The 25612-nt window shown below is 45.8% G+C and overlaps 1 protein-coding gene across 1 annotated transcript; it reads right to left on the bottom strand.

Annotated features, from left to right (window-relative positions):
- Positions 1-1191: 1191 nt before the first annotated feature.
- On the bottom strand, positions 1192-20071 carry LOC110531699 (ephexin-1). The gene is made up of 16 exons (XM_021615027.2): positions 19850-20071; positions 12384-12916; positions 9170-9940; positions 9021-9075; positions 8653-8705; positions 8158-8438; positions 7198-7358; positions 6820-6972; positions 6437-6566; positions 6196-6270; positions 5644-5736; positions 5329-5483; positions 4966-5133; positions 3985-4070; positions 3688-3792; positions 1192-3394 (listed from the first exon to the last, which is right to left on the bottom strand). Exons 2-16 carry the CDS (start codon positions 12811-12813, stop codon positions 3225-3227), a joined length of 2886 nt encoding a protein of 961 aa, XP_021470702.2. The 5' UTR covers positions 12814-12916; positions 19850-20071; the 3' UTR covers positions 1192-3224.
- Between the last annotated feature and the right edge of the window lie 5541 nt (positions 20072-25612).

Below are 25612 nucleotides of genomic sequence, written 5' to 3'. Positions count from 1 at the left end.
AAGTATTCAGACCCTTTACTCAGTACTTTGTTGAAGCACCTTTGGCAGCGAATTACAGCCTTGAGTCTTAGGTATGACGCTACAAGCTTGGCACACCTGTATTTGGGGACATTCTCCCATTCTTCTCTGCAGATCCTCTCAAGCTCTGTCAGGTTGGATGGGGAGAGTCGCTGCACAACTATTTTCAGGTCTCTCCATAGATGTTTGATCGGGTTCAAGTCCGGGCTCTGGCTGGGCCACTCAAGGACATTCAGAGACTTGTCCCAAAGCCACTCTTGCGTTGTCTTGGCTCTGTGCTTAGGGTCATTGTCTTGTTGTAAGGTGAACCTTTGCCCCAGTTGTTGAATCTTGCTATGTTCATACAAATATTTACACCTTAAGTTGGCTGAAAATAAATGCAGTTGACAGTGAGAGGACGTTTCTTTTTTTTTGCTGAGTTTATATATGCATGCTATGATCTGAGATATTGCCTCACATGCTGGTCACAAGCAGGAGCTACCATTCTGAAACCAATTGAATCACTCCACAAACAAACACTTTAGAGTTTTGGTAACAAACCGAACAGTTACCACCACTGTCACATCATTCACAAACATCATTGATTTAGTCTGGATAGCAGAATGTAGATGCAAGCCTTGTCTTTCGGATCCTGCATGGTCTTGCCCCTTCACCTCTATGCCGGCATATCATGCTGAAGGAAAGCACTTCCAGGATAACAAGGGCAGTAACTAGAGGTGACTGCGTTGTCCCTTTCCGACACCGTAAACTCAGTCAATCGACCTTCTCTGTTAGAGCTATAGTATACTTGAATACACTGCCCATGGACTTGAGAAACTGCACTGATTATTGCACTTTTAAATTGAAATTGAAAACATGGCTCAAATCTATCCAAACCTGTACACCTGAGTTATCTGGGGTTCCTCATATGTAAGATGACAGTTGATGATATTATTGTTGTTGTTGTTGTTAGAATGATATGTTATTGGATGCGTTTGTATTTAGTCTTTTCTTGTGTGAGTATTTGTAGTGTGACTGTGTAATTGCCCTTACCTGCCCTGGGACTACGGGTGCCAATTAGCTTTTGGCTAACCCTGGCACATTTTATATGGATGTTTCATTATTGTCATATTAATGTGCATGAATAAAATAAAAACACAAATAAATGGTTTAAACCATGACAGAGGTGGGATGAATGTTTGATAAGCTTTTATTTTTTATATTTAACACTGTAAAAAATATTCACCACTACATTTTAAACAAACAGAAGAATGGTGAAATTAGCATTATTTAGAGACCTCCCTCTCCAAGTTTTGACTTCTGTTGCATTTAGGGAAGCCAATGTCTCATTTAGGGGAGCTGAGATTCAGGTTTACCTAATGCAGGAGAGTAAAGTGCTCTACAGGTGTGTGTCTACCTTGCACACACTGCACACACTGAATATGTTAAATGGGGGTGGCAGGTAGCCTGGCGGGTAGGAGCGTTGGGCCAGTCACAAAAAGGTTGCTGGGCCAACTTCAACCAGTAAAATGGTTCTTTGGCTATATTTTTTGCTACAACCCTATAACAATGAGCGTTAGCATTCTAGCTAACAACCGTTGCATCCAAAATAGTTATTTTGCAAAGATCACAAACAAATATAACCCTAGCTACTGTTCAAGCAAGAATCAGAACATCATTGTAAGCATATGAGAACTCATATTTTGTTTAGAAGTAATAAAACCTTAAATCTAGGCTGTGTTGAATGAGCGCAGATAGTGATGGCTTTCTTACTGCCGCCAAGAGTCGCGTGCATCGGGGGGGGGAAAGGGTCTATATGATCCACTAATGCAACCCTCAGGAACAACTACATGGACATAACAGAGGAAAGAATGGTAAATGGAATGGAATGAATCAATAGGCTACAAATTGAAGGAAACGAACACTAAAGTGACGGATATAAATGTATGTACAGACGGGTGTCTCCTGATAGTGGCTAATATTTAACATGATACAAATTGTAAAATAAAACAGAGAGAAGCCCTGGCATTACCACAGAGTTTACACCTATGAGTCCTGCTGTAGAATTAATACACATATGGAATCATAATACTAGAGTAGGACTCAACTAGATGTTTCGGCTCTATGTTACCGATATTGCGACTCTACCGTATAATGACGGTCAAATGTATTCAACCCTGTAGTGATTACGAAACCGCAGCATTAGGGCGCACACACACACACACACACACACACACACACACACACACACACACACCAAAAAAAAAATGTGTAAAAAAAATATGTAAAAAAAAAAAATAGGTGTAATTATGTCTGAGGGAAAATACTGTACCGGTTCTCCTAGTCTGCCCGTATCTCAGGTATGTTGGTGTTAACTGGAGTATGTGACTGACTGTGTGTTTGTGAGCATTATGGGCTGTCAATGCATTCCTGTGATGACTACTGCAGGTTAATCATTGTCTGTTGGCAGTGTGTTACATAATGAAGACATTTTTAGCCACCAACCTGATGATATATGTCGTTTTCTATTGTCACATACACCAGATAGGTTCAGTGAAATGTGTTTTACAACGTTAGCCATAGTAGTACGACGCCCCTGGAGCAAATTAGGGTTAAGTGGCACGCTCAAGGGCACATTGAAAGACTTTCACCTTGTTGGCTCAGGTATTCGATCCAGTGACTTTTCAGTTACTGGCCCAATGCTCTAACCACTAGGCTACCTGCTGCCATGGTATACCTGACTCACATATTGTCGCAGGGGCACTTTTCAATTGGGGCTTTCCTTTGGCAGTGTGGGGTTAGGTGCAAGTTCAAACACACACACACACACACACACACACACACACACACACACTCTCAACATTAAGCAAACTTTACGGGGATAAGTATACTAGGTTTAGAAGAAGTTTCTCATCCTTTTCCTCATGTAAGACTACATATCATTTCCTGGTTCTTAAAAGTTCCCTAAAGAAACCATATCCCGTAACTTCACCAAATGACTAATTTGAACAAAACAAAACATGCCAATCAAACAATTTGATAAGATAGAGCTCCTCCAAATGCTCCTTATGTCTCCAGAGTTCTTCTGGGGAGCATGCATGGCAAGCACTGGTTCACTCTCCCCTATCCAGTTTAATATTCCAGCAACGTTCTAGTGACGTTATGTAAACGTTCGACTGACATTCTGCGGAGTGTCTGTCGATGTTCTCCTGATGTTCCCGTCAACATTACGGGGTAGTCTTGGTCATGTTGTTGGTGACAATGCTGGCGGCCTGAATGACCCGATAGCGTTCTCTAAGGTTCCGCCGCCTCACATGCTCGTTGGTGATCTCTACAGCGTTCTCCACAGGAAACCAACCCTTCTGTCCGTTGGAGAGACGGATCCCCTCGTACCAACCTAGAGGGAGGGGAGGAAGAGGGAGCAGGGAGATAGGATGTTTACATTTAAGTCATGCAAAATAACCAACATCACAAATCAATAAACTGCTAGCAGGTACAGGGTTGAATTAGAATTGTCGGGATAAAGACGTACAAAGAGGGGGGTTGAGGGAAAGATGAGAGTTTAATGTATTACTGTGTTATCATTTTATCAAGTAAAACATGATTTTTTTTCTGGTTTGTAAAATATAGTGCTACCCAGTATCCTAAACTAACCACGGGTCGGGACATTCGTTTCCTGCCGGGTCTTACCCTCGTTGGTCTTCCGCACCACGTTGATGATCTCAGTGGCTTCTAGGTTGAGCTCATCAGCCTGCTGAGCAACATACTGCTCCACACACTGCACCTGAGGACAGTCTGAGGACAGAGACAAGACTAAATATCAACAAACCGAACAATTATAAACCACAAGTGCAAATAGCACAAAGTGTGTCCATGTAAGGGCAAACTGAGGATAGATGTCAATGTTGATGGTTGAATTTAGCCCAGTTGCTGCCTTACTGCAGCTAATTATAGGTTGTGTGTCACCAAGCTAAACCAGTCGCTCACCCCAGTCCTCATAGACAACCTCCTCCTTGTCCCCATCAGGTTTCATGGGGTCAGGGAACGCTGCTATCCACCGGTGCAGGTCAGACCTGAGAAGAATGGATGAGGGGAAAAGAAAGGCAAGAAGAGAGGAGAGAGAATGGACATGTGAAACAGACCATAGACACACACACACAAATACCACATCTGTAAACAAAAATAGGTGTACTTATGTCTGAGGGAAAATACCGTACCGGTTCTCCTAGTCTGCCCGTATCTCAGGTATGTTGGTGTTAACTGGAGTATGTGACTGACTGTGTGTTTGGGAGCATTATGGGCTGTCAATGCATTCCTGTGATGACTACTGCAGGTTAATCATTGTCTGTTGGCAGTGTGTTACATAATGAAGACATTTTTAGCCACCAACCTGATGATATATGTTGTTTTTTATTGTCACATACACCAGATAGGTTCAGTGAAATGTGTTTTACAACGTTAGCCATAGTAGTACGACACCCCTGGAGCAAATTAGGGTTAAGTGGCACGCTCAAGGGCACATTAAAAGACTTTCACCTTGTTGGCTCGGGTATTCGATCCAGTGACATTTCAGTTACTGGCCCAATGCTCTAACCACTAGGCTACCTGCTGCCATGGTATACCTGACTCACATATGCTCTTTCACTTCCTCTCGCACTTTCTACCTCTTCTTCTGTCGCTTTCTGTCTCTCTTCAACATCTCTACGGAACCTCTCTCTGCCTTTCTGTACTGTTTCTCTCTCATTATGGGGTATTATGTGTAACATACGCACCATACACACATACACATGGATGTATTTCTCTCTCACACACACACACACACACACACACGCACACACATGCACACACACACACACACACACACACACACACACACACACACACACACACACACACACACACACACACACACACACACACACACACACACACACATACACACACACACACACTGTGCATACTACTCACTGTGAAGGGGCCTTCATCAGTCTCTCCATCATGCGTCCCTGGTGGTTCTCCAGTAGAGTCAGACAAAAGCAGTGTTCATAGCTAGGGTTGGAGACCTGGTCGTCTCCTATTGGCTGAACCTGGACCAGGGTGCGGTGGGCGTGGTCCAACACCACAAAACGCTCTGAACTAACAGGGATGAGAGGAGGAACCAAACACATTGAAGGCAGTCTAGGATGAGTCCTAGAATGTATGAATGTAGAGCCATCCTCTACTCTAGCACAACATTTGCTTATAAATGTGAAGCATTAATGAGGGATAAAGGCCTTAGGAAGGTTTATAAAGGCTTCATAAATCCTTATGAACACCATATGGGGGACTCACCCCTTCTTGGTGGCGATGATGAGCAGGTCGTTGAAGAGGAAGAGGTAGACGGGGGTGAACTTGTGACCCAGGTTGAAAAGGGTGCTCCCTTTGGCCATCTCCTGTAACTCCCCACGCTTCTCCAAGACACGGGTTTGGGAAATGATGGGGATGGCCTGATAGAGAGGGAGGGAAAGAGAGGTGGGGAGGATAGATGGAGAGAGAGAGAGGTGGAGAAAGAGAGAGAGAGAGAAATGTATAAGAATCAAGCTGAAAGGGATAGGGTTCTAGTGTATTTGGGTGGTGAATTAACTGACTGACTGATTAATTGATTACCTTGAGCTTGTCAAACTCCAGCGTCTTGGAGAGGTGGATCAGCTCTTCCACCTGTTTCATCTTTCCCACCTGGGTGTTGCACTCCTCTATGATCTGAGACAGAGGGATAGAAAGAGGAAGACAGAGAGAGACAAAAACAAAGAGAAATTGTGTGAGAAAAAGAACAAGAGACTGAATGAAAGAGACCTCTTGGCAGCTCCTCCACTTTTCCTTTCACACAGACATGTGGAACAATCCACATAACCCTTCTCTCATTTCAGTTCCTCTATTTCACAAGTGTATCACGTTCATCTCTTTTTCAAGAGGTTCCCGCTCTACTTGAATAACATTAGCTGGTACTCCAGTGTCAGACAGTCTTCATCTCTCTCAACCTGTACTTGGTCATATTGTCTGCAGTGACACAATAGGACATCAATCCCACACCAAAGACCAGGGGACTGGCGTCATTGTTCCATAATTCCAGACTGGTGTGGACCACTGCTTTAGAATGGAACAGTCAGAATGTCTGTGGACGGGCAGACGGATGGATGGAAAGACGAAAGGTGCGGTTACCTTAGAAACAGAGTCCAAGGCGTTGGAGGCAGTCTGCTCTTCTTTCGTCCCCAAATGTGTTCTCTTCAGGATGTTCTGATAAACAACAACCACAAGCCATGTTATACAAGACAAACAAACAAAAAAGACAAGCAAAAAAAGTATAAAATCATAAGGTTTATCGCTTTCCCTACGATCACACTCCGTTGTAGTCCACATCACAGCAGCCCACAACAACTACAGTTACCATGATGCCCCTCACCTCGATGAGTATCTTGATGCGTGTGATTCGCTGGAAGGGCAGCAGCAGGAAGGACATGAATGGCAGCCTCTGGCACTGAGGAGATTCCTGCAGACGGGTGATGACCGTGGCAAAGTCCACATTGGTTTTCCTGTGGGGACAAACACATCATTCAGGACCCCCTCCTCCTCTGGTTGAATCAATTGTCAGACCAAGAGGCCTCTGAGTAGGTTTGCAGAATTCTGGTAACTTTCTGAAAATTCCAAAGTTTTCCAAAAATTCCAGTTGGAAGATTCCTGGAGTCAGGTTGGAGTAAGCAGAAAATCTGGGAATCCTCCATCAGGGATTTCAGAAAAATCTGGGATTTTTTTTACTGTTAGACCCAGTAATGAAGCCAGTCTTACATGAGGGAGGTGTAAGTCTTATCCTGGTAGATTTGGTTGCGGACGTAGTCGATGTAGACCGGGAAGTTGTGCTGAGCATGGAAATGGATGATGTCACAGATGTCGGAGAACACCAGACTCTCTTCCTTACGGTTCTCCAGGGCCATCAGAAAACTAATGGGGGGGAAGATTTACAAAGGTCAAAGGTTATTTTGATTTCCATTAAGGGGTTTATTAACACAACGAAACAGTGAGGAAGGAACACTTTTATTTATATTATACAACAAAACCCTCCACATGCTGCTGATTCAAGTCATCACTCCTTCCTTACTCTGACTCCCCACTGTTTTAGCCAAGTACCACTCTTTAGCCATCCCTCCATTCCTCCCTCTCTCTCACCTCTCGCTGACCTCCAGGACTCGCAGGACATTGGAGAAGAGAGTCTTCCTGTCCCGGATGATCAGCACCTCCTCCAGCTCCCGGGATTCCAGGAAGTGTTCATTGAGAACACGTAGGGAACGCACGTACGACGCTTCCGATGTCAACACCTCAAACATACTCTGAGGGGAGAGAGACAATGGGATGGTGAACTTCTAATTCATACAGTACAATCAGCCCATCACTGAAATATCCCAAGACATACAATATGGGCTGATTAATATGGCCACATTTCTGTACTGAATTTTCAATTGATGGTAACTGCAGACATTCAGTCCATTGAGGTGAAACTCAGTCAACTAAAATATCAATAATTCACTTTACTTGATGACTGAAAAACCCAAGTATGGATAACTGTATATGTGGAATGTGTCTGAAAGTGGGCAGGGCAAAATAAATGGGTGGATCATCAGCAAATGGTGGAACTGATTGGTTAGATGGTTTTGATTAAGCTGTGTTGTTTTTCGTTTCTTAACGCATTTTCATTGTTCAGTTCCTGGTGCTTTTTCAGGATTGATGGTTTGTTTTTACGTAGCAGGTTACGAGAACTAACGTAGCAGGTTAGGAGAATTAAAGTAGCAGGTTAAGGTAACAGGTTAGGAGAATGAGGTTAAGGTTAGGAAAAGGGTTAGGGTTAGGCTTAGCTAAAATGCTCTCACAGTTGCAGCCACGCAAAACTGCCCTGATTGGCAACAAATGTGGCAAATTAGTTGTTTGCTTTTTATATACCCACTTCTGTTGATACGCCTGTTTATGTTGACACACCCATGTTCTGGCAGCCATGCCGTTAACCGTGAAAAGCTGAGCCATAAATTGCATTTGCTTCTCTATTCTCATTCCCACCTCTCTCCTCCTATTCTCCCACCTCTCTCCTCCTATTCTCCCCCCTGCCCACCTTACCCCCCCCCCCCTCCCCCTCACCTCCTGGTACTTGCACTGTGCAGGGCTGAGGGTCTCCAGCACCCCACTTTTCCGTACTTCTGGTAGATCCTGCCACAGGGTGCTCTGGCCCAGGGTGGGCAACGGAATAGTGGCACTGGGTGCCCCATTGCCATTGCCCACCGCCCCCACGCCCACTCCACCCCGGCGTGCAGTCCAGTCCATGTGGTAGTCAGCGCTGGCCTTGCTGGTATTGCGGCACACCGTCTGGCGCCGGATCTCCTTGTGGATGACGGTAGCACGGTACGTCTGGTACAGAGGCACTGAGGGGTCAAAGGGCAAAGGTCAAACACTAAAAAGGATGAGGTTTAAATATGTGTGGTATCACTCTATGGGTGACCCTCAAACAATGATGATGGACCAAGAATGTTCTGTTCCTTTGGTCTAATGTTACACCTATAGTTCTGTAACCTGATTCATGCATGACTGATATTTTGGGTGCTTTTTGGTTGTGTCAGGGGTGTCAGGTAACCTTACCATCCAGCTGTCTGGACTCCCAGGCAATAAAGCATCCTCTCCTGAGAGGGGCACTGGGAAGAAGAAGAGCAGGGTGTTATATAACTGACTGAGCTGGACAATGAATGAGTGAGAAATAGGTCTGGTTCTAACACTTTAAATATGCTTCCTTCCTCTCCTCCTTTTGGTAATCACTGATAAGTGATTGGATAAGTGAAACCCTATCACCGACACCAATCCAACCCTCTCTGATCTGTGGTCACTTACAGGAAGGAAGGAAGATTTTCAGCAGGGCCAAAACGAGACATGGGAGATGAGAGTACCACAGGAAATATGGAGGTCATCATAAGAGGAAGAAATAGAAGAACCTCGGGGATGAGTGAGCTCACCTGTCTTCTTCTGTATCCTCCTCCTCTCCTTCAGCGCTTCCATCCTCCTCGTGTTCTAGAGGGAGACACAAAAGCATGAACAATATATGACCTCTCACTATAAAAGATGTCAGAAAACAGGTTTATTGTGTGTTTACTTTTATAGTGACCTTTTATAGCTTGCTTGACGGAATGGACGGAGATGTCTGTCTTGGGGGGCTGAGGTGGGGGGACTCTGTTGCCCGCCCGGTGGAGTACTATGGGACTGGCGGAAGGATTGGGGGGTGAGGGGCGCAGGGAGCGCCATTCCTCCGCGGTGGGCTGGGGCAAGGCGATACCCCCCCTGGGAATGGGCATGAGGTTGTGGCCGGGTGTTTTGGACTTGTCCTGGGCGAGAGATACCCGAGGTGGGATAGCCACGGAGGCATCCTCAGCAGTCTGGGTTTGGGATGGGTCCGAATCGGACTGGACCGAAGTGTTGTCCTCCGAGTTGCTGGAGGACAGTTTTGACCAATAGACAGTTTTCTGAACCTTGATAAGGGGAATGTCCAGTTCTTGGCAGATCTTTCTAGGTGTTGGATCCACCATTGGTAGAGTAGTTTCATATATAGACTCTTCCTCCTCCTCTATGGAAGCTTTAAAATGACTTGGGAAAGATTGGGTCTGTTTAGGTGGGGTGGGGGGGCATTTTATGGCCAAGGAGGTCCCCTCCCCTCTACTCTCTTCCTCCTCCCTTTCCAGTTTAACCTCCTCCTCCTTTTCATCTTCTTTCTCTTCCTCATCGATGGGCACCCATACCAGCTTCATGCCGGGCATGTGGAGGTGGCAAACACAGCTGCATTCCCAGTCGAAGCATGGGTTAAGGGGCGTGTCTGAACCGTGCTCCGCCTCTGCTTCCACTCCTCCAATCAGCTGTCGCTCTACCTCCTTTCCGCCAGGTGCTGATGGGAGAGGGAGGGACACATATCACTAAATTAGCATTAACATAACATCACTTTTTACATCCACTGCCACGTGTTTGCTTAGATATTTGCAGTAATGGGAAATTAGCAAAGCATCAGAAATAATCATTTTTGTTTTGTTTTGTTTGGCTTTATTGTTAAAAGGAACCCCCAGAACTAGGGATCACTTTCTCTGTTGACCCTTGAACCTTGGCAGACTTAAACCCTTTATGGCGTTCACTGATCACTGTGAATGTGTCTAGAATGTTCCTACATCTGAATTATATGATAGCAGGGCATATCACTTTCACTGTGTGTGCGTGTGTGTGTGTGTGCGTGCGTGCGTGTGTGCGCGTGTGTGTGTGTGTGCATGCGTGTGCGTGTGCGTGTGCGTGTGTGTGTGTTTCTCTTTCTGTGTCCTGATTGACCTCAGTTCTCTAGGGAAAGGCAACAAAAGAAAACACCACCCCAACATTTTATTTTGATATTTGTTTCATTAGTCCATTGTTGACATATTCCCACAAGTTTTCAAGATATGTACATATCAAAATACAGAAATCATCCGCGCGTGATGTATTTTGCATCATATGCAGCATCATACAGTAATGATTTCCGTATTTTGAAAGCTACATATCTTGAAAAATGGAGTGCTGACAAGCCAAACATTTGGGGACTATGTCAACAAATGGACTAATGAAACAAATACCAAAAGATAGTTTTTGGGTGGAGTTTCCCTTTAAGCCTTAGGCCTCACAGAAAGAGTGCATCATAACAGAAGAGAGTGAATAAAGGAAGTCTCCAGTGCCTGAACAGTAAAGATTGACGTGGTAGAAGCAGTCTGATGACCGTGTCATAGCATAGTTAAGAGATGAGTGAAATTATGTCACGTGGTCCTGTCTGGCTCAGTTGGTGGGGCATAGTGCTTCCACCTCCAGGGTTGTGGGTTTGATTCCCACGGCCACCCATAGGTCAAATGTATGTATGCGTGTATGACTAAGTTGCATTGGATAACAGTGTCTGCTAAATGGCATATATTATTACTTGGGAATGTGTGCGTTTTGGTTTACTATCTTTGAGGGGACCAGAAGTCCTCACAAGGATAGTAAAGCAAGGACAAGTGGGACATGTGGGAACATTTCGCCGGTCCCCACAAGGAAAAAGTATATTTTAGAGGTTAGGGTTACAATTAGGGTTAGGTTTAGGCGTTTGGGGTTAAGGTTAGGGATTATGGAAAATAGGATTTTGAATGGGAATCAATTATTTGGTCCCCACAACGATAGAAAACCGATGTGTGTGTTTGTTTTCTTAGCCAAATTAACATCATTCTTATTTTCATAATACACCGTTCTGCTTTGTCAGATAAACATAGGGAAGTATTATCAAGTTGTTTAGCTTCATGAGCATTTAATACTAACAGGAAACAGCCAAAAAATGAACCTATTTTGATGTTTGTTTGTTCTTTTTTGTTGTCAGAAATGCTATCAGCTCCTTATTTTCTTTCCCTCTGCAACAGTAGAAACAGTGAGACCCTCTTCAAGGCCTTTAAGCAGTGCAGTCTTAGACAGGGAGCCTCTGGCCCTCTCTCTTTCATTTCCTCTCGCGCTCTCTCCTCTTCTTCTGTCGCTTTCTGCCTCTCTTCGAAGTCTCTATGTAACCTCTCACTGCCTCTCTTTACCCGTTTTTCTCTCTCTCTTTCTCTCTCGCTGTTTGGCACACTCACACACACACACACACACACACACTCACTTCTCGTCCCAGAGTGTGTTGGAGTACAGCCAGTCTGTTTCAGTAGACCTGCTTTACCTATACAGAGCTGTGTTTACCTACTGTATACAGGTGCTTCTGTCTGTTAGGGTAGTCAGATCACGTGGTCTAGCCACACCCGTCTGTCTCTAGGTTAGGTGAAAACAGGTGTCCCCCTCACGGCCTCAGGGACTAGGCAACACACACGAGCAGAGATTCCGCTCTCAAAGGAACATACCACACATACTGCACTCACATGTGACATACGGTGACGTTTGCTGCATATGGTTAACATCAAACTGACAAAAGAAATGTGTAGAGGTACATGAAACCTGTCAATGATTGTTCCATTAAAATTCCAAACATGTTGTTTTGTTAACCTGCCACCCCCAGGTCTAGCTTGTGGGGTTGGGCTGGGAGTGTTGTTAATGCTTTTGGAGGATATGTTATGAAAGTGATTAGGTCATGTGTTACTGTGTTGCTTGACAACACTTGATTAATGAACACCCATGGGATAGCTAATTTGGAAAAAAAACAGTTCAGTTTGTAGCTCTCTCTCCGTAATGCTTGCCTTGTAGAAAAATAGGCTACATTGGTAATGCTAACAAATTATCAGTCCCTATCCTAACATATTTTTGTGAGAGGACTCATACAAATGAATATTGATTAATTCATTGATTGATATACTGACTGACTCTACCTGATCGACTGACTGTGATGCCATTTCCCTCCTCTCCTCCAGGGGTCTCTCTTTTGGCCTGACGCAGGATCCGGCTCCTATTCATGGGCAGTGGAGGAGCCTGGTCTGGACCCCCAGACTGCTGGACAGAGTGCCGGGTCGGTTTGGGTTTGACTGTGGGGGCCCTCCTGGGCCCCCGGGTCCGGAGAGTTGGATTGGTGGTTAGTTTAGCATCTCCACTGGTGGTTGGTGTAGTCTCTGGGTGGCTGAACTTACTCACAATGCTGTTGACTTTCCCCCCCGAATTGTGGTCTGTGCTGCCCATCTCTCCAAGCTGGGAGGGGGTGGAAGGGGCTCCATTGGAGGAAGGGGTTTTTCTAGAGATGGGGGGCCGGGGTTTGGCCTCTGGTCTGGGGGGTAAGGGGGACGTGAAGGGTTCCGGGAAAGACATGTTGAGGGGTTTAGACTGGTCTGTATTTTCGGGGTTATTCCAATCTGAGCCCTGACCTATCAGAGGTCAAGTCAAGAGGTCAGTTTGGGCATGTCATTTTCACCTGAAGAGGAAAGAGAGAGAGACAGTCTGAATACAGCCAATCTGAATGATGGCAGTCTGACAGAGTTTCTCATTATTAGTGTCATTATACTGTTTTATTTTGTTCTCAGGTACGATATCAAATCAGGTCAAAGTTTATTTTGTAGCAGTTTATCGGATGTTATAGCGGGTGCAGCGAAATGCTTGTGTTACGAGCTTCTAATGGTGCGGTAAACATGTCAAACAATTACACAGATAATGTTCCAAAGTTAGAAACAAGAAATATGATGCGCGGCAAGACAACCATTGTATGAATTCATTGTGACAGCAATACAACTTTTCATACACACAGAGCGTCATTCTGCAATTATGTCCTCTAATAGTCTTCCTCTAATCCTCTAATAAGTATTTCTCTGTAGCTGCAGAAGAGATCCTCATGTGAAAGAAAGGAATGAAGACTTGGACTCGAAAGAGGCACACCTTCCGAGACACATTCACAACAGGTTGAATTCCAGAAAATTCTATACCTACCACACCCATAGGATTGAGCAATAACTATCACTTTGAAAAAGCAGCTGAGGAATGATGATAAAGCTATAGGACAGCTTGGCATTATAAAATGCAAAAGGAGGCAGCATTGTCACGATTGTAGGGATTTGTATATCTTGCTTCCCTTGGCGGCAGGTAGCCTCGTTGTTAAGAGCGCCCTGCCAGTACTGATCGGTTGCTGGTTTGAATCCCATAGCCAGCATGGTGGAACAATCTGCTGTTCTGCCCTTGAGCAAGGCAGTTACACCCAAGAACAGCTGCTCCCTGGGTGCTGATGATGTCAATTAAGACAGGCCCCTGCACCTCTTCGATTCAGAGGGGTTGGGTTAAATGCAGAAGACACATTTTGATTAAATGCATTCAGTTGAACAACTGACTTGATATCCCCTGGCCTGTAGGCCTACTTGTTGATCAGTTTCAGGACTGGCCCAGACTTGTAGTTATTATCCTACAGGTGTGTGTGTGTGTGTGTGTGTGTGTGTGTGCGTGCGTGCGTGCGAGCGAGCGAGAGAGAGAGAGCAACCCAGCAAATTCAGTGAGTGACATACCCCCCTAGGTATTAATAGTTGATGACCACACCTCCTATACATACAGTATACTAATACTCTGTCTACAGCCTAAACTGCAAATATGAGTTACAGTAGTTCAACACAGTTTTATCTTGCAAGTATGCCACCTTGAACTTGAACAATTTTACAATTTTCAACTCTCTGACAACAGAGGTTACATAAGTAGGTTTAACAATAGGCAACTCAACAATAAAATATCCTTAATGCCGGAGTCCATTCACCCATCGAAATCATGATCTGGAATTTGGTGTGCAACTATGCAAATACCTGACTACGCTGCTCAGATTGCTGCACCAGTGAGCTTTTTTTAAACCTCCCGCTTTGGGCTGGATGTGTAAATGTGTAGATCATACATGTATAATCTATGAGCAGAATTCCTGTTTTACCTCAATTAGCCACAGAATTCCTAGTTTGAAAGCAACTGTTTTTCAACATGTTCCTCCATGTGAGCCAGCCCCCTAGCAATTTGAGTGAGAGAGAGAGAGAGAGAGAGAGAGAGAGAGAGAGAGAGAGAGAGAGAGAGAGAGAGAGAGAGAGAGAGAGAAAATCGGATGAGATTGGGACATTTCTGTACTGTTTTGGAATGGATCATGTGCTTTGGCCAGTAAAAACACATTACAGTTCCATGCATTAATGCACTCTGAACCTAGCTCGACCACAAGTAGTACGTTACAGTAAGAACCCCTTTGTTTGAATGCTAAATGACGAGACAGAGGCATTGATGCGAGTAACCAGTCTTGTTCAGTACATCACAACACATCCGGGTATCTGAAGCACCCCGGTAAAACACAAGAGTTGCAGTAATGAACATTTACCAACAGATGGCATCACTGTGCCATCTTACACCCATAACATCTTCCCTTTAATAAAATAGGACAGGAGGTGTCAATTCACTAACAAAACAAACCTAGTAACAATTTCCAACATGAACAGTTTAGTATTTTTTTTTTTTTTTTTTTTTTTTTTTCCAGAACAACAACACATTTTGATATTCTCTTCACTTTTATCTCTGTCAACAATCCCTGATGGGAAACCTACAGATTAAGTCTTTTTGGTGGCTGGGACAGACGCCCGCATCGTGAAAAGACAGGGGGCTTGTCTGCGAGGACTGCGGGTTCCCGCACAGGCGTGTCACCTGAATGTCTAAGGGGAGAATTGATGGGTGAGGGAGCGGCCGACCTGTGATCCCCTGGCTCTTCGCCCAGTGCCTCAGGCCCCATGTGACTTGCTGGGGTTCTGTCTTTTGTCATGCGACCCCTTTGACCATCAGGGTTCTGAGTAGGTGCTGTCTCAGCAATCCGAAGGTCAACCCTGTTACGACGGTACAGTGATCCATTCACTTCGACCAAGTAGGAGCGTGGTGCCACTTTCTGTACACAGGATCCGAGTCTCCAGAGGCCTGTCCGGTCCCCTGGTAGTGGCTTCATTCGCACCGTTTCACCCACCCTGAGCTCAGGTAAGTCTTTTGCTGATTTGTCGTAGATGAACTTGGAGACCTGTCTTCTGTGACGTAGCTTCACCAGCACGTCTGTCACCACACATGGCTCCAGGAGAGTGCTGGCTACTGGCAGAGCTGCTTTTAAGCGCCGTGCCATGAGGCGCTGTGCCGGGCTGCTGTCCATGCCTTCTGTCGGGGTATTGCGCCACTGCAGGATTGCTTTCCAAGCATCTTTGCCCTCTCGCAGAGCCTTTTTGCAGAGGTTCTTTGCGATTTTTACTGCGGACTCTGCCTTCCCATTAGCTTTTGGGTGTCGTGGTGATGAAGTGACGTGCTCGAATTCCCATCCTGCAGCAAATTTTCGGAACTCAACTCCGGAGAATTGGGGTCCATTGTCTGAAATTACCCTATCTGGCTGTCCATAGCGGGCAAACTGAGCCTTGCAGCGTTTGATCGTTGTCTCTGCTGAGAGGTCGGGGAGGAGGTCGATCTCCCAAAAGTCTGAGTAATGATCGACTACCAGCAGAAAGTCTTTGCCACTGTGCTGGAAGAGATCTAGACTTACTATCTGCCAGGGGCGCATCGGTAGCTCGTGGGACATCATCGTCTCTCTCTGTTGCTCAATGGCATATTCATTGCAGATTGTGCATTTACTGACATAGTCTTTAATTTCACTCTGCATTCCTGGCCAATACAGTGTGTCACGTGCTTGTCTGTAACAGGCCTCACCTCCTATGTGACTTGAGTGCACGCGTGCCAACATCTCAGGGCGCAGAGACCGGGGAATAACGACTCTCTGACTCTTGAATATCACTCCGTTTTGAACACTGAGCTCCTCTTTGATTGGCCAATATTCTCTGACGGCTAAAGCAGTTTCTTCCCTGCAGTCGGGCCAGCCCATCAGAATCACAGACCTCAATGCCTGGAGTTGCCCGTCCCTGTCTGTGTGCTGTCTGATTTGTATAAAGCGCTGGTCCGTAACATTAAGGTAGTCAGCCTGGTTGATGTGTTCAACATCCACTTGCTCTGTTTGCAAGCTGCACACTGCGTGTTGTTCATGCATGGAGCGTGTGTGAGTGCCTGATGCAGTAGCCCTGCTGAGCGTGTCACTCACATACATCTCTGGCCCTGGCTTATACACCACCTTGAGGTTGTAGTTTTGTAGGGCCAGTAGCATGCTCTGCAGTCGTTTTGGGGCATTCAGGAGAGGCTTGCTGAATATAGCAATAAGGGGCTTGTGATCGGTCTCTGCGGTAATATTGTCGCGCCCGTACAGGTAGTGGTGGAAGCGTTGGCATGCAAACACAATGCTGAGGCACTCCTTCTCTATCTGGGCATAGTTCTGCTCTGTTGGGGTGAGTGCCCTAGAGGCGAATGCCACAGGCTGGCCCTCCTGCATGAGGCAACAGCCAAGTCCATACTGGCTTGAGTCACTCTGAATCGTGACAGGTTTTGACACATTGTAGTATCGCAGTACAGGTGTCTGGGTGACCAGTTGTTTTATTTCCCTCACCGCTGCGTCATGTTTTGGGAGCCAATGCCAGATGGTGTCCTTGTCCATGAGCCTCCTCAGTGGCTCACACACTTCAGAGAGCCGCGGTAGGAATTTGGCCAGGTAGGTGACGAATCCGACGAAGCGCTGCACTCCCTTCACGTCAGATGGGTGGGGCATTTCCAAGACAGCCTTCACTTTTTCAGGATCCGCCTTCAATCCGGTGGAGGACAAGATGTGCCCATGAAAGCGGACCTCTGGCACTTTAAACTGAAGCTTTTTTATGCTTAGCCTTAGCTTGACCTGTCTGCATCTGACCATCAGGGCCAGCAGCTTGGCGTCATGGTCACATTCTGCCTCCTCATCACTGTCCCCACAGCCCACTACGAGAATGTCATCTGCTATGGGTTCCACGCCACTAAGTCCCATCAACAGCTCATGCTGTTTCCGCTGATACACCTCTGGAGCCACGGAGACACCAAACGGAAGCTTCAACCACCTCTTCCTGCCCCAGGGTGTCCAAAAGGTGGTCATGTAGCTGCTGGGCTCGTCGAGCTTGCACTGCAGAAAGGCATCTCTGGCATCCACGAGCGTGAAGACTCTGGCCTTTGGGAGCTTGTAAAGAACATCCTCCAACGTGGGCATAATGTAATGTGAACGTCGCAGAGCCCGGTTGAGGTGTTTAGGATCAATGCATATCCGTAGCTTGTCTGGTTTCTTGACGATAACCATATTACTTATCCAGTCCGTAGGCTCGGTGACGGATATGATGTGGCCATCTGCTTCGTATTTGTCAAGCTGAGCCTTCGTAGCTGCTTTCATGGCCACTGGTACATTGCGGGGTGCACACTGGACAGGCTGGATTTCTGCGTCCAACTCAAAGTGGACTTCCCCAGGAACTGACTCGACCGGTGCGTTGAAGACATCATGGTACTTGCTTAGGAGTGTCTCCTTGCTCAGGGGCCCAGCCTGGACTTTGTCAATAATGTTAAGATCAGCTGGGATGGTGAAGTTAATAAGTCCAAGGCGCTCGCATGTAGAACCTGACAGTAATGGCTGTTGACTAGCCTCAACTATTTCAAACTCAAGGGTGTATTTCTGGCCACGTAAAACACACTCTGTCACAAACAGGCCTAAAGAGGTCATGAACTGGCCTGAATACAGTTTCAGCTTGGTGCTACTCTGTGTGAGTTTGTCTCTGGGCGCAAGCCTCCTTTTGTCTTTAAGGCTCATAACGTTGCATGTGGCCCCTGAATCTAGCTGGCATTGCTGTGGTTTATTATTAAGTAGCAGAGTGACAAACCACTTTTGTCCTTTTGCCCTCACTGCCCCTATGCACTCGCTAGCATATACATCCTCTGTGCTGTCGTTCCCTTCATCTGTGTTTGTTTCCATGGAGTGCACTTTACCCTCCTTTCTCTTGCTTTTCATGCAGACCCTTGCGAAGTGATTAGCTGTACCACAGGATTTGCATATTTTTCCATAGGCTGGGCAGTGTTCTTTTCCTCGTCCATGAGAAATGCCACAATATCGGCATGTATTGGGGTTGTCTACTGCAGAGTTGGCTGTAGTATTAGCATTAGCTGTGGCAAAGGGGAATTTCTTTACTGGCTGCCTGAATGTAGCATTTACATTGTCCGTATGTTGCCTTTCTAGCTCCATGGACCTCATCCGTATATCAGTAAGCTCTGCTGCACGGCATGTCTCCACTGCCAAGGCCAGCGTCAGGTCACGTTCTCTCAGCAAACGTCTGCGGGTGCCCTCATCCGTTATGCCAAGCACAATCGTATCTCTGATCAGTTCATCTCTTAAAGCACCATAGTCACATGTAGCTGCCTTTTCCCTTAACCTAGTGACAAAGCTGTCAATGGACTCCCCGTCCTCCTGTTTGCAACGACCGAAAACATAACGCTCGTAGATGACGTTCTTTGCTGGCGTAAAGTAATGTTCAAGAGCATCAAGAATAGCTATAGCGTTACCTTGCTGTGCTGCTGTTAGGTTCAGGTTGTGTTTGTATACGTGTCGGCATTCAGTTCCCATTATAGTCCTCAAAGTGGCAGCCACTACCTCATCTTCCTTTTCCAGAAGTCCCGTTGCGAGCGCGTAGTCCTCCCATTCACCTCTAAACGTATCCCAGTTCGTGCTCCAATCCCCGCTGAGCTTCATAACGGCGGGAGGGGGAATGTTCGCTGCCATGTCTAACTGATGCTAACAACACTGAAGCTAACTAGCAAACTCACTCTAGCTTAAGGCCAATTCCGGGCGAAATTTTACACAAATAAGCATTTGTTTGTAAACCAGAGCAGGTGACTCTAATTTGCGGAAAGCATGGTTAGTTATCCGACTCTGACACCATGTTTGAATGCTAAATGACGAGACAGAGGCATTGATGCGAGTAACCAGTCTTGTTCAGTACATCACAACACATCCGGGTATCTGAAGCACCCCGGTAAAACACAAGAGTTGCAGTAATGAACATTTACCAACAGATGGCATCACTGTGCCATCTTACACCCATAACACCCTTTGCAGCAGAGAGACATGATTTGTTACATTCACTACATTCATACTAAACAGCGGATGGGATTTTTTTATACCACCGTTTTGGTTTCCGACATTCTATAAAAATGGAAAATGATGTCATCAACAAATCATGAATTTCATTGAGACCCAAACTGCAAAGCATCGGTTTTTATTCAGCATATACTTCCGACGAGTTAGCCACAGACGTTGCAATATTCAACCGAAAGAGAGGTTCGGTTCGTCACCATAGCAATGACTTATCATCAACCTGTGTAGGAAAGCTTCTCTTTTTAAGGAGGTTATAATGCCTTGCTCTCTGTAACTTCAGAAATGAGATCAGTTGAGAATTGAGATCATACATTTGTAAAGATTCCAATGGCTCACCTGTACGCATGGTTGGGAGTCAATTCCAGTCAGTTTGAGGTATTAATCCAGTTGTCCCTCATTCTCTATAAAGACATCAAATCCATTCAGGAAATATCTATATCGGCAACTACAACATCCTGAATCCTGAGATTGTATTGCAGATGGAGGGTGTTCTGCCTTTAACAGTTTCAACAATGCTGTGTCCTCAGTGTTTGTCTCTGACTTAGTCTTTCTGTTGAAGCGTTCTGTCAAAAACAGCACTGGCTAGTCAGACAGGTTTGTGACGTGGTGAGGTTGTTTTACTTGTATGAACAGTCACTCAGCCTTGTACAAGAGAATGGGGGTAAATCCATTTGAATTCAATCACTTTTTTGACAGAATCCCTTTTGAATTGAAACAAGACTTTATGTACCTGTTTGGAAGAAGTGGTCAGAAAGGTACTTTTTGGACCCGAATGCCAAACCACTGCCATCGGTTGACACACAATGTGCTCTTGAATACAGGGCGTGTGGCATTTCAATCAGAAATAGAACTCACAGAATGGACCTATCCCTTCAGACCACTGCAGTTGAAATGTTTTAACTTCAAATTACTACCACAACGATGACCGCCGGTCCACCCACCGTCGAATATCAAATGAAATGGTAATGTCTCTTCTGTTATCTATATCTCTATGATTCCAATAGGTTTCCTATGGAGGGTTGACATCTCAACTGTTTACCTTTTCCAGTGATGAAGACATGGATGTCTCATGGTAGGATGGGGTGCGCAAAATGTTTCAACTTTGAGCACCTTTATCTTGACAGTCTTGGCCTTCAGGTCCAAAAAGTTACTTTATTCGCTACACGGTGCTGCTGCTTCTGTTCCCGTCCGGCTGCCACCAGTCCATCATCTAACACTCATCTCCTCCTTCCTTCTTTCTCCTATACAAGTTTTGTGGGTACAATCAGCACTGTAGTTGTTGACTGAGTACCCTCTGACTATCTCTAGGGCCGGGACGATACAAGTATTGCGATACTCGTTAGTATCGTGGAAAGAAAACCAAACAGGAACTGGATTTAAGTTATTTGTTGGAAACAAGCATCATCATGTTGTCATCTAGTCACATTTGTTAATTTTCCAAGCTATAGCACAAAACATTTTTTACATACATCAGGTTTTTCAAGGACCAAAGAGTTTGGTCTGCTTCGTGTTTTCATTTTTGACATGGAAAAAACATTGTGATACTGGTATGGTCACAGCCCTAACCATCTCATTATATGCTTGGTTAAACGTCACTTATGATTATTTCTGCCTGAACGATTGCCTGAGGCACACTGTCACACTTGAGACCTGAACTCCTTCAGCACATAACACCGACTTAGACTTGTTGATGACTTTCAACTTGATGTGCTGAATAGACAGTGTGTGTGAATTATGGTTCCAGCTTTAGCCTCAGGTTCTGACTAACAATGGAAGTAGGGGTAGCTGCTTGTGAACATACACAAATAACTGATAGATAACACAGTACTCATTATGGCTCCTTAAATGTACACCCCTCTGCCTGTCTGTGACCAACCATCAACATGGATAACCATTGTCCGCCCTTGCCTTCTGACCTGTTTCAGTCAATAGCAGCCTTCTCTGTGTTTCAGGCAGACAGGCTATCAGTCTATCAGGTCTAGGTCAGTAGGCCAGTCTTTCAGCTGTCCGGGTGGCTCGTCTCAGAGGATCCCGCAGGTGGAGAAGCCGGATGTGGAGGTCCTGGGCTGGCGTGGTTACACATTGTTTGCGTTTGCGAGACCGGTTGGGTGTACTGACAAAATCGCTAAAACGACGTTGGAGGCGGCTTATGGCAGAGAAATGAACATTCAATTATTTGGCAACAGCTCTGGTGGACATTACTGCAGTCAGCATGCCATTTGCAAGCTCCCTCAAAACTTGAGATACCTATGGCATTGTATTGTGTGACCTAACTACCTTGTATTGTCCCTAGCACAAGGTGCGTATTGATCATGTTTTTTAATCAGCTTCTTGATATGCCACACCTGTCAGGTGGATGGATTATCATGGCAAAGGGGAAATACTCACTAACAGGGATGTTAACCAATTTATTCATAAAATTTGAGAGAAATAAGCTTTTTTTTTTTGAATTTTTATTTTATTTTATTTTTTTTGAATTTTACCCCTTTTTTCTCCCCAATTTCGTGGTATCCAATTGTTGTAGTAGCTACTATCTTGTCTCGTCGCTACAACTCCCGTACGGGCTCGGGAGAGACGAAGGTTGAAAGTCATGCGTCCTCCGATACACAACCCAACTAAGCCGCACTGCTTCTTAACACAGCACGCATCCAACCCGGAAGCCAGCCGCACCAATGCGCCGGAGGAAACACCGTGCACCTGGCCACCTTGGTTAGCGCACACTGCGCCCAGCCCACCACAGGAGTCGCTGGTGCGCGGTGAGACAAGGACACCCCTACCGACCAAGCCCTCCCTAACCCGGGCGACGCTAGGCCAATTGTGCGTCGCCCCACGGACCTCCTGGTCGCGGCCGGTTACGACAGAGCCTGGGCGCGAACCCAGGGACTCTTTTTTTTTTATTGCTGGGAGATTTTATTTCAGCTCATGAAACATGACACATGTTTGCATGTGTCTGAAAATAGCTCTGCAGCGATGCTCTGTTAGTGTTCAAAAACTGGAGAGTTGAGACTAAATCACGGACGTTGGACAGAGTGGATTTCAGTTGTAACAAAAGACAGTTTTAATGAGTCAGAGATATCTTGTCCCGCAGTTTTACGTGCACGGACCTAGTTCACATAACTCGGCAAGGAGCCAGGTGAAAAAGAGGCCTATACAATGGTTACATACATTTTTATACATAGAATAAAGTAGGTGGAGTCTTGTCGTTTCGGTCTTCTTGACTGGTCGGAGGGTTGGAGGCGGGCCTTGCTCTAGCCAGAGCGGGCCCCATTGGTGCACAGCAAAAGTTCTTTGCTCTTGGGACAGGCCAGTTAGAGGGAGATGAGATGTGTGTTTATATAAGGAAGAGGGGGTCAGTCTTATGGCTGGGTGTATGTGTTCTTACTACGGAATGTCTTTGTTTATATGAGCTATGTGTATGAATATTTATATAACAGCTCCTCATCCAACCTGAAAGAACTTGAGGATCTGCAGAGAAGAATAGGAGAAACTCCCCAAATACAGGTGTACCAGGCATCATACCCAAGAAGACTCAAGGCTGTAATCGCTGCTAAAGGTGCTTCAACAAAGTATTGATTAAAGGGTCTGAATACTATGTAAATATTAACATTTTTTTTTACATTTTAGATTGATGAGGGGAAAAAAAACCATTTTAATCGATTTTAGAATAAGGCTGTCATGTAGCAAAATGTGGAAAAGGCAAGGGGTATGAATACTTTCCGAAGGCCCAGGCTGTTAGCCAGCCTGCCAGCATAGTGGAGTCTGCCACTAGCACAGTCAGTGTAGTCAGCTCAGCTATCACCATTGAGACCGTGTCTGTGCCTCGAACTAGGTTGGTCAAAACTAAACATGGCGGTGTTCGCCTTAGCAATCTCACTAGGATAAAGACCTCCTCCATTCCTGTCATTATTGAAAGAGATCATGATACCTCACATCTCAAAATAGGGCTACGTAATGTTAGATCCCTTACTACAAAGGCAATTATAGTCAATGAACTGATCATAATCTTGATGTGATTGGCCTGACTGAAACATGGCTTAAGCCTGATGAATTTACTGTGTTAAATGAGGCCTCACCTCCTGGCTACACTAGTGACCATATCCTCCGTGCATCCCGCAAAGGCGGAGGTGTTTAGCAAATTTCAATTTACAAAAAAAAAAAAGACGTTTTCGTCTTTTGAGCTTCTAGTCTTGAAATCTATGCAGCCTACTCAATCACTTTTTATAGCTACTGTTACAGGCCTCCTAAGCCACCTTGGTTAGCGCACACTGCGCCCAGCCCGCCACAGGAGTCGCTGGTGCGCGATGAGACAAGGACACCCCTACCGACCAAGCCCTCCCTAACCCGGGTGACGCTAGGCCAATTGTGCGTCGCCCCACGGACCTCCTGGTCGCGGCCGGTTACGACAGAGCCTGGGCGCGAACCCAGGGACTCTGATGGCACAGCTGGCGCTGCAGTACAGCGCCCTTAACCACTGCGCCACCCGGGAGGCCCCGAAAACATAATGTTAACGTTCACTGTTATGCGGATGACACACAGCTGTACATTTCAATGAAACATGGTGAAGCCCCAAAATTGCCCTCGCTAGAAGCATGTGTTTCAGACATAAGGAAGTGGATGGCTGCAAACGTTCTACTTTTAAACTCAGACAAAACAGAGATGCTTGTTCTAGGTCCCAAGAAACAAAGAGATCTTCTGTTGAATCTGACAATTAATCTTAATGGTTGTACAGTCGTCTCAAATAAAACTGTGAAGGACCTCGGCGTTACTCTGGACCCTGATCTCTCTTTTGAAGAACATATCAAGACCATTTCAAGGACAGCTTTTTTTCATTTACGTAACATTGCAAAAATCAGAAACTTTCTGTCCAAAAATGATGCAGAAAAATTAATCCATGCTTTTGTCACTTCTAGGTTAGACTACTGCAATGCTCTACTTTCCGGCTACCCGGATAAAGCACTAAATAAACTTCAGTTAGTGCTAAATACGGCTGCTAGAATCCTGACTAGAACGAAAAAAATTGATCATATTACTCCAGTGCTAGCCTCCCTACACTGGCTTCCTTTCAAAGCAAGGGCTGATTTCAAGGTTTTACTGCTAACCTACAAAGAATGACATGGGCTTGGTCCTACCTATCTCTCTGATTTGGTCCTGCCGTACATACCTACACGTACGCTACGGTCACAAGACGCAGGCCTCCTAATTGTCCCTAGAATTTCTAAGCAAACAGCTGGAGGCAGGGCTTTCTCCTATAGAGCTCCATTTTTATGGAACGGTCTGCCTACCCATGTCAGAGACGCAAACTCAGTCTCAACCTTTAAGTCTTTACTGAAGACTCATCTCTTCAGTGGGTCACATGATTGAGTGTAGTCTGGCCCAGGAGTGGGAAGGTAAACGGAAAGGCTCTGGAGCAACGAACCGCCCTTGATGTCTCTGCCTGGCCGGTTCTCCTCTTTCCACTTGGATTCTCTGCCTCTAACCCTATTACAGGGGCTGAGTCACTGGCTACCTGGGGCTCTCTCATGCCGTCCCTGGAAGGGATGCGTTACCTGGGTGGGTTGAGTCACTGATGTGATCATCCTGTCTGGGTTGGCACCCCCCCTTGGGTTGTGCCGTGGCTCATTGTGGGCTATACTCAGCCTTGTCTCAGGATGGTAAGTTGGTGGTTGAAGATATCCCTCTAGTGGTGTGGGGGCTGTGCTTTGGCAAAGTGGGTGGGGTTATATCCTTCCTGTTTGGCCCTGTCCGGGGGTGTCCTCGGATGGGGCCAGTGTCTCCTGACCCCTCCTGTCTCAGCCTCCAATATTTATGCTGCAGTAGTTTGTGTCGGGGGGCTAGGGTCAGTTTGTTATATCTGGAGTACTTCTCCTGTCCTATTCGGTGTCCTGTGTGAATTTAAGTGTGCTCTCTCTAATTCTCTCTTTCTCTCTCTCTCGTAGGACCTGAGCCCTAGGACCATGCCTCAGGACTACCTGACATGACGACTCCTTGCTGTCCCCAGTCCACCTGGCCGTGCTGCTGCTCCAGTTTCAACTGTTCTGCCTTATTATTGGACCATGCTGGTCATTTATGAACATTTGAACATCTTGGCCATGTTCTGTC

Source organism: Oncorhynchus mykiss, chromosome 9 (assembly GCF_013265735.2).
Source record: "Oncorhynchus mykiss isolate Arlee chromosome 9, USDA_OmykA_1.1, whole genome shotgun sequence".
Classification (NCBI taxonomy): Eukaryota; Metazoa; Chordata; class Actinopteri; order Salmoniformes; family Salmonidae; genus Oncorhynchus; species Oncorhynchus mykiss.
This window is presented reverse-complemented; position numbering and strand designations above follow the sequence as displayed.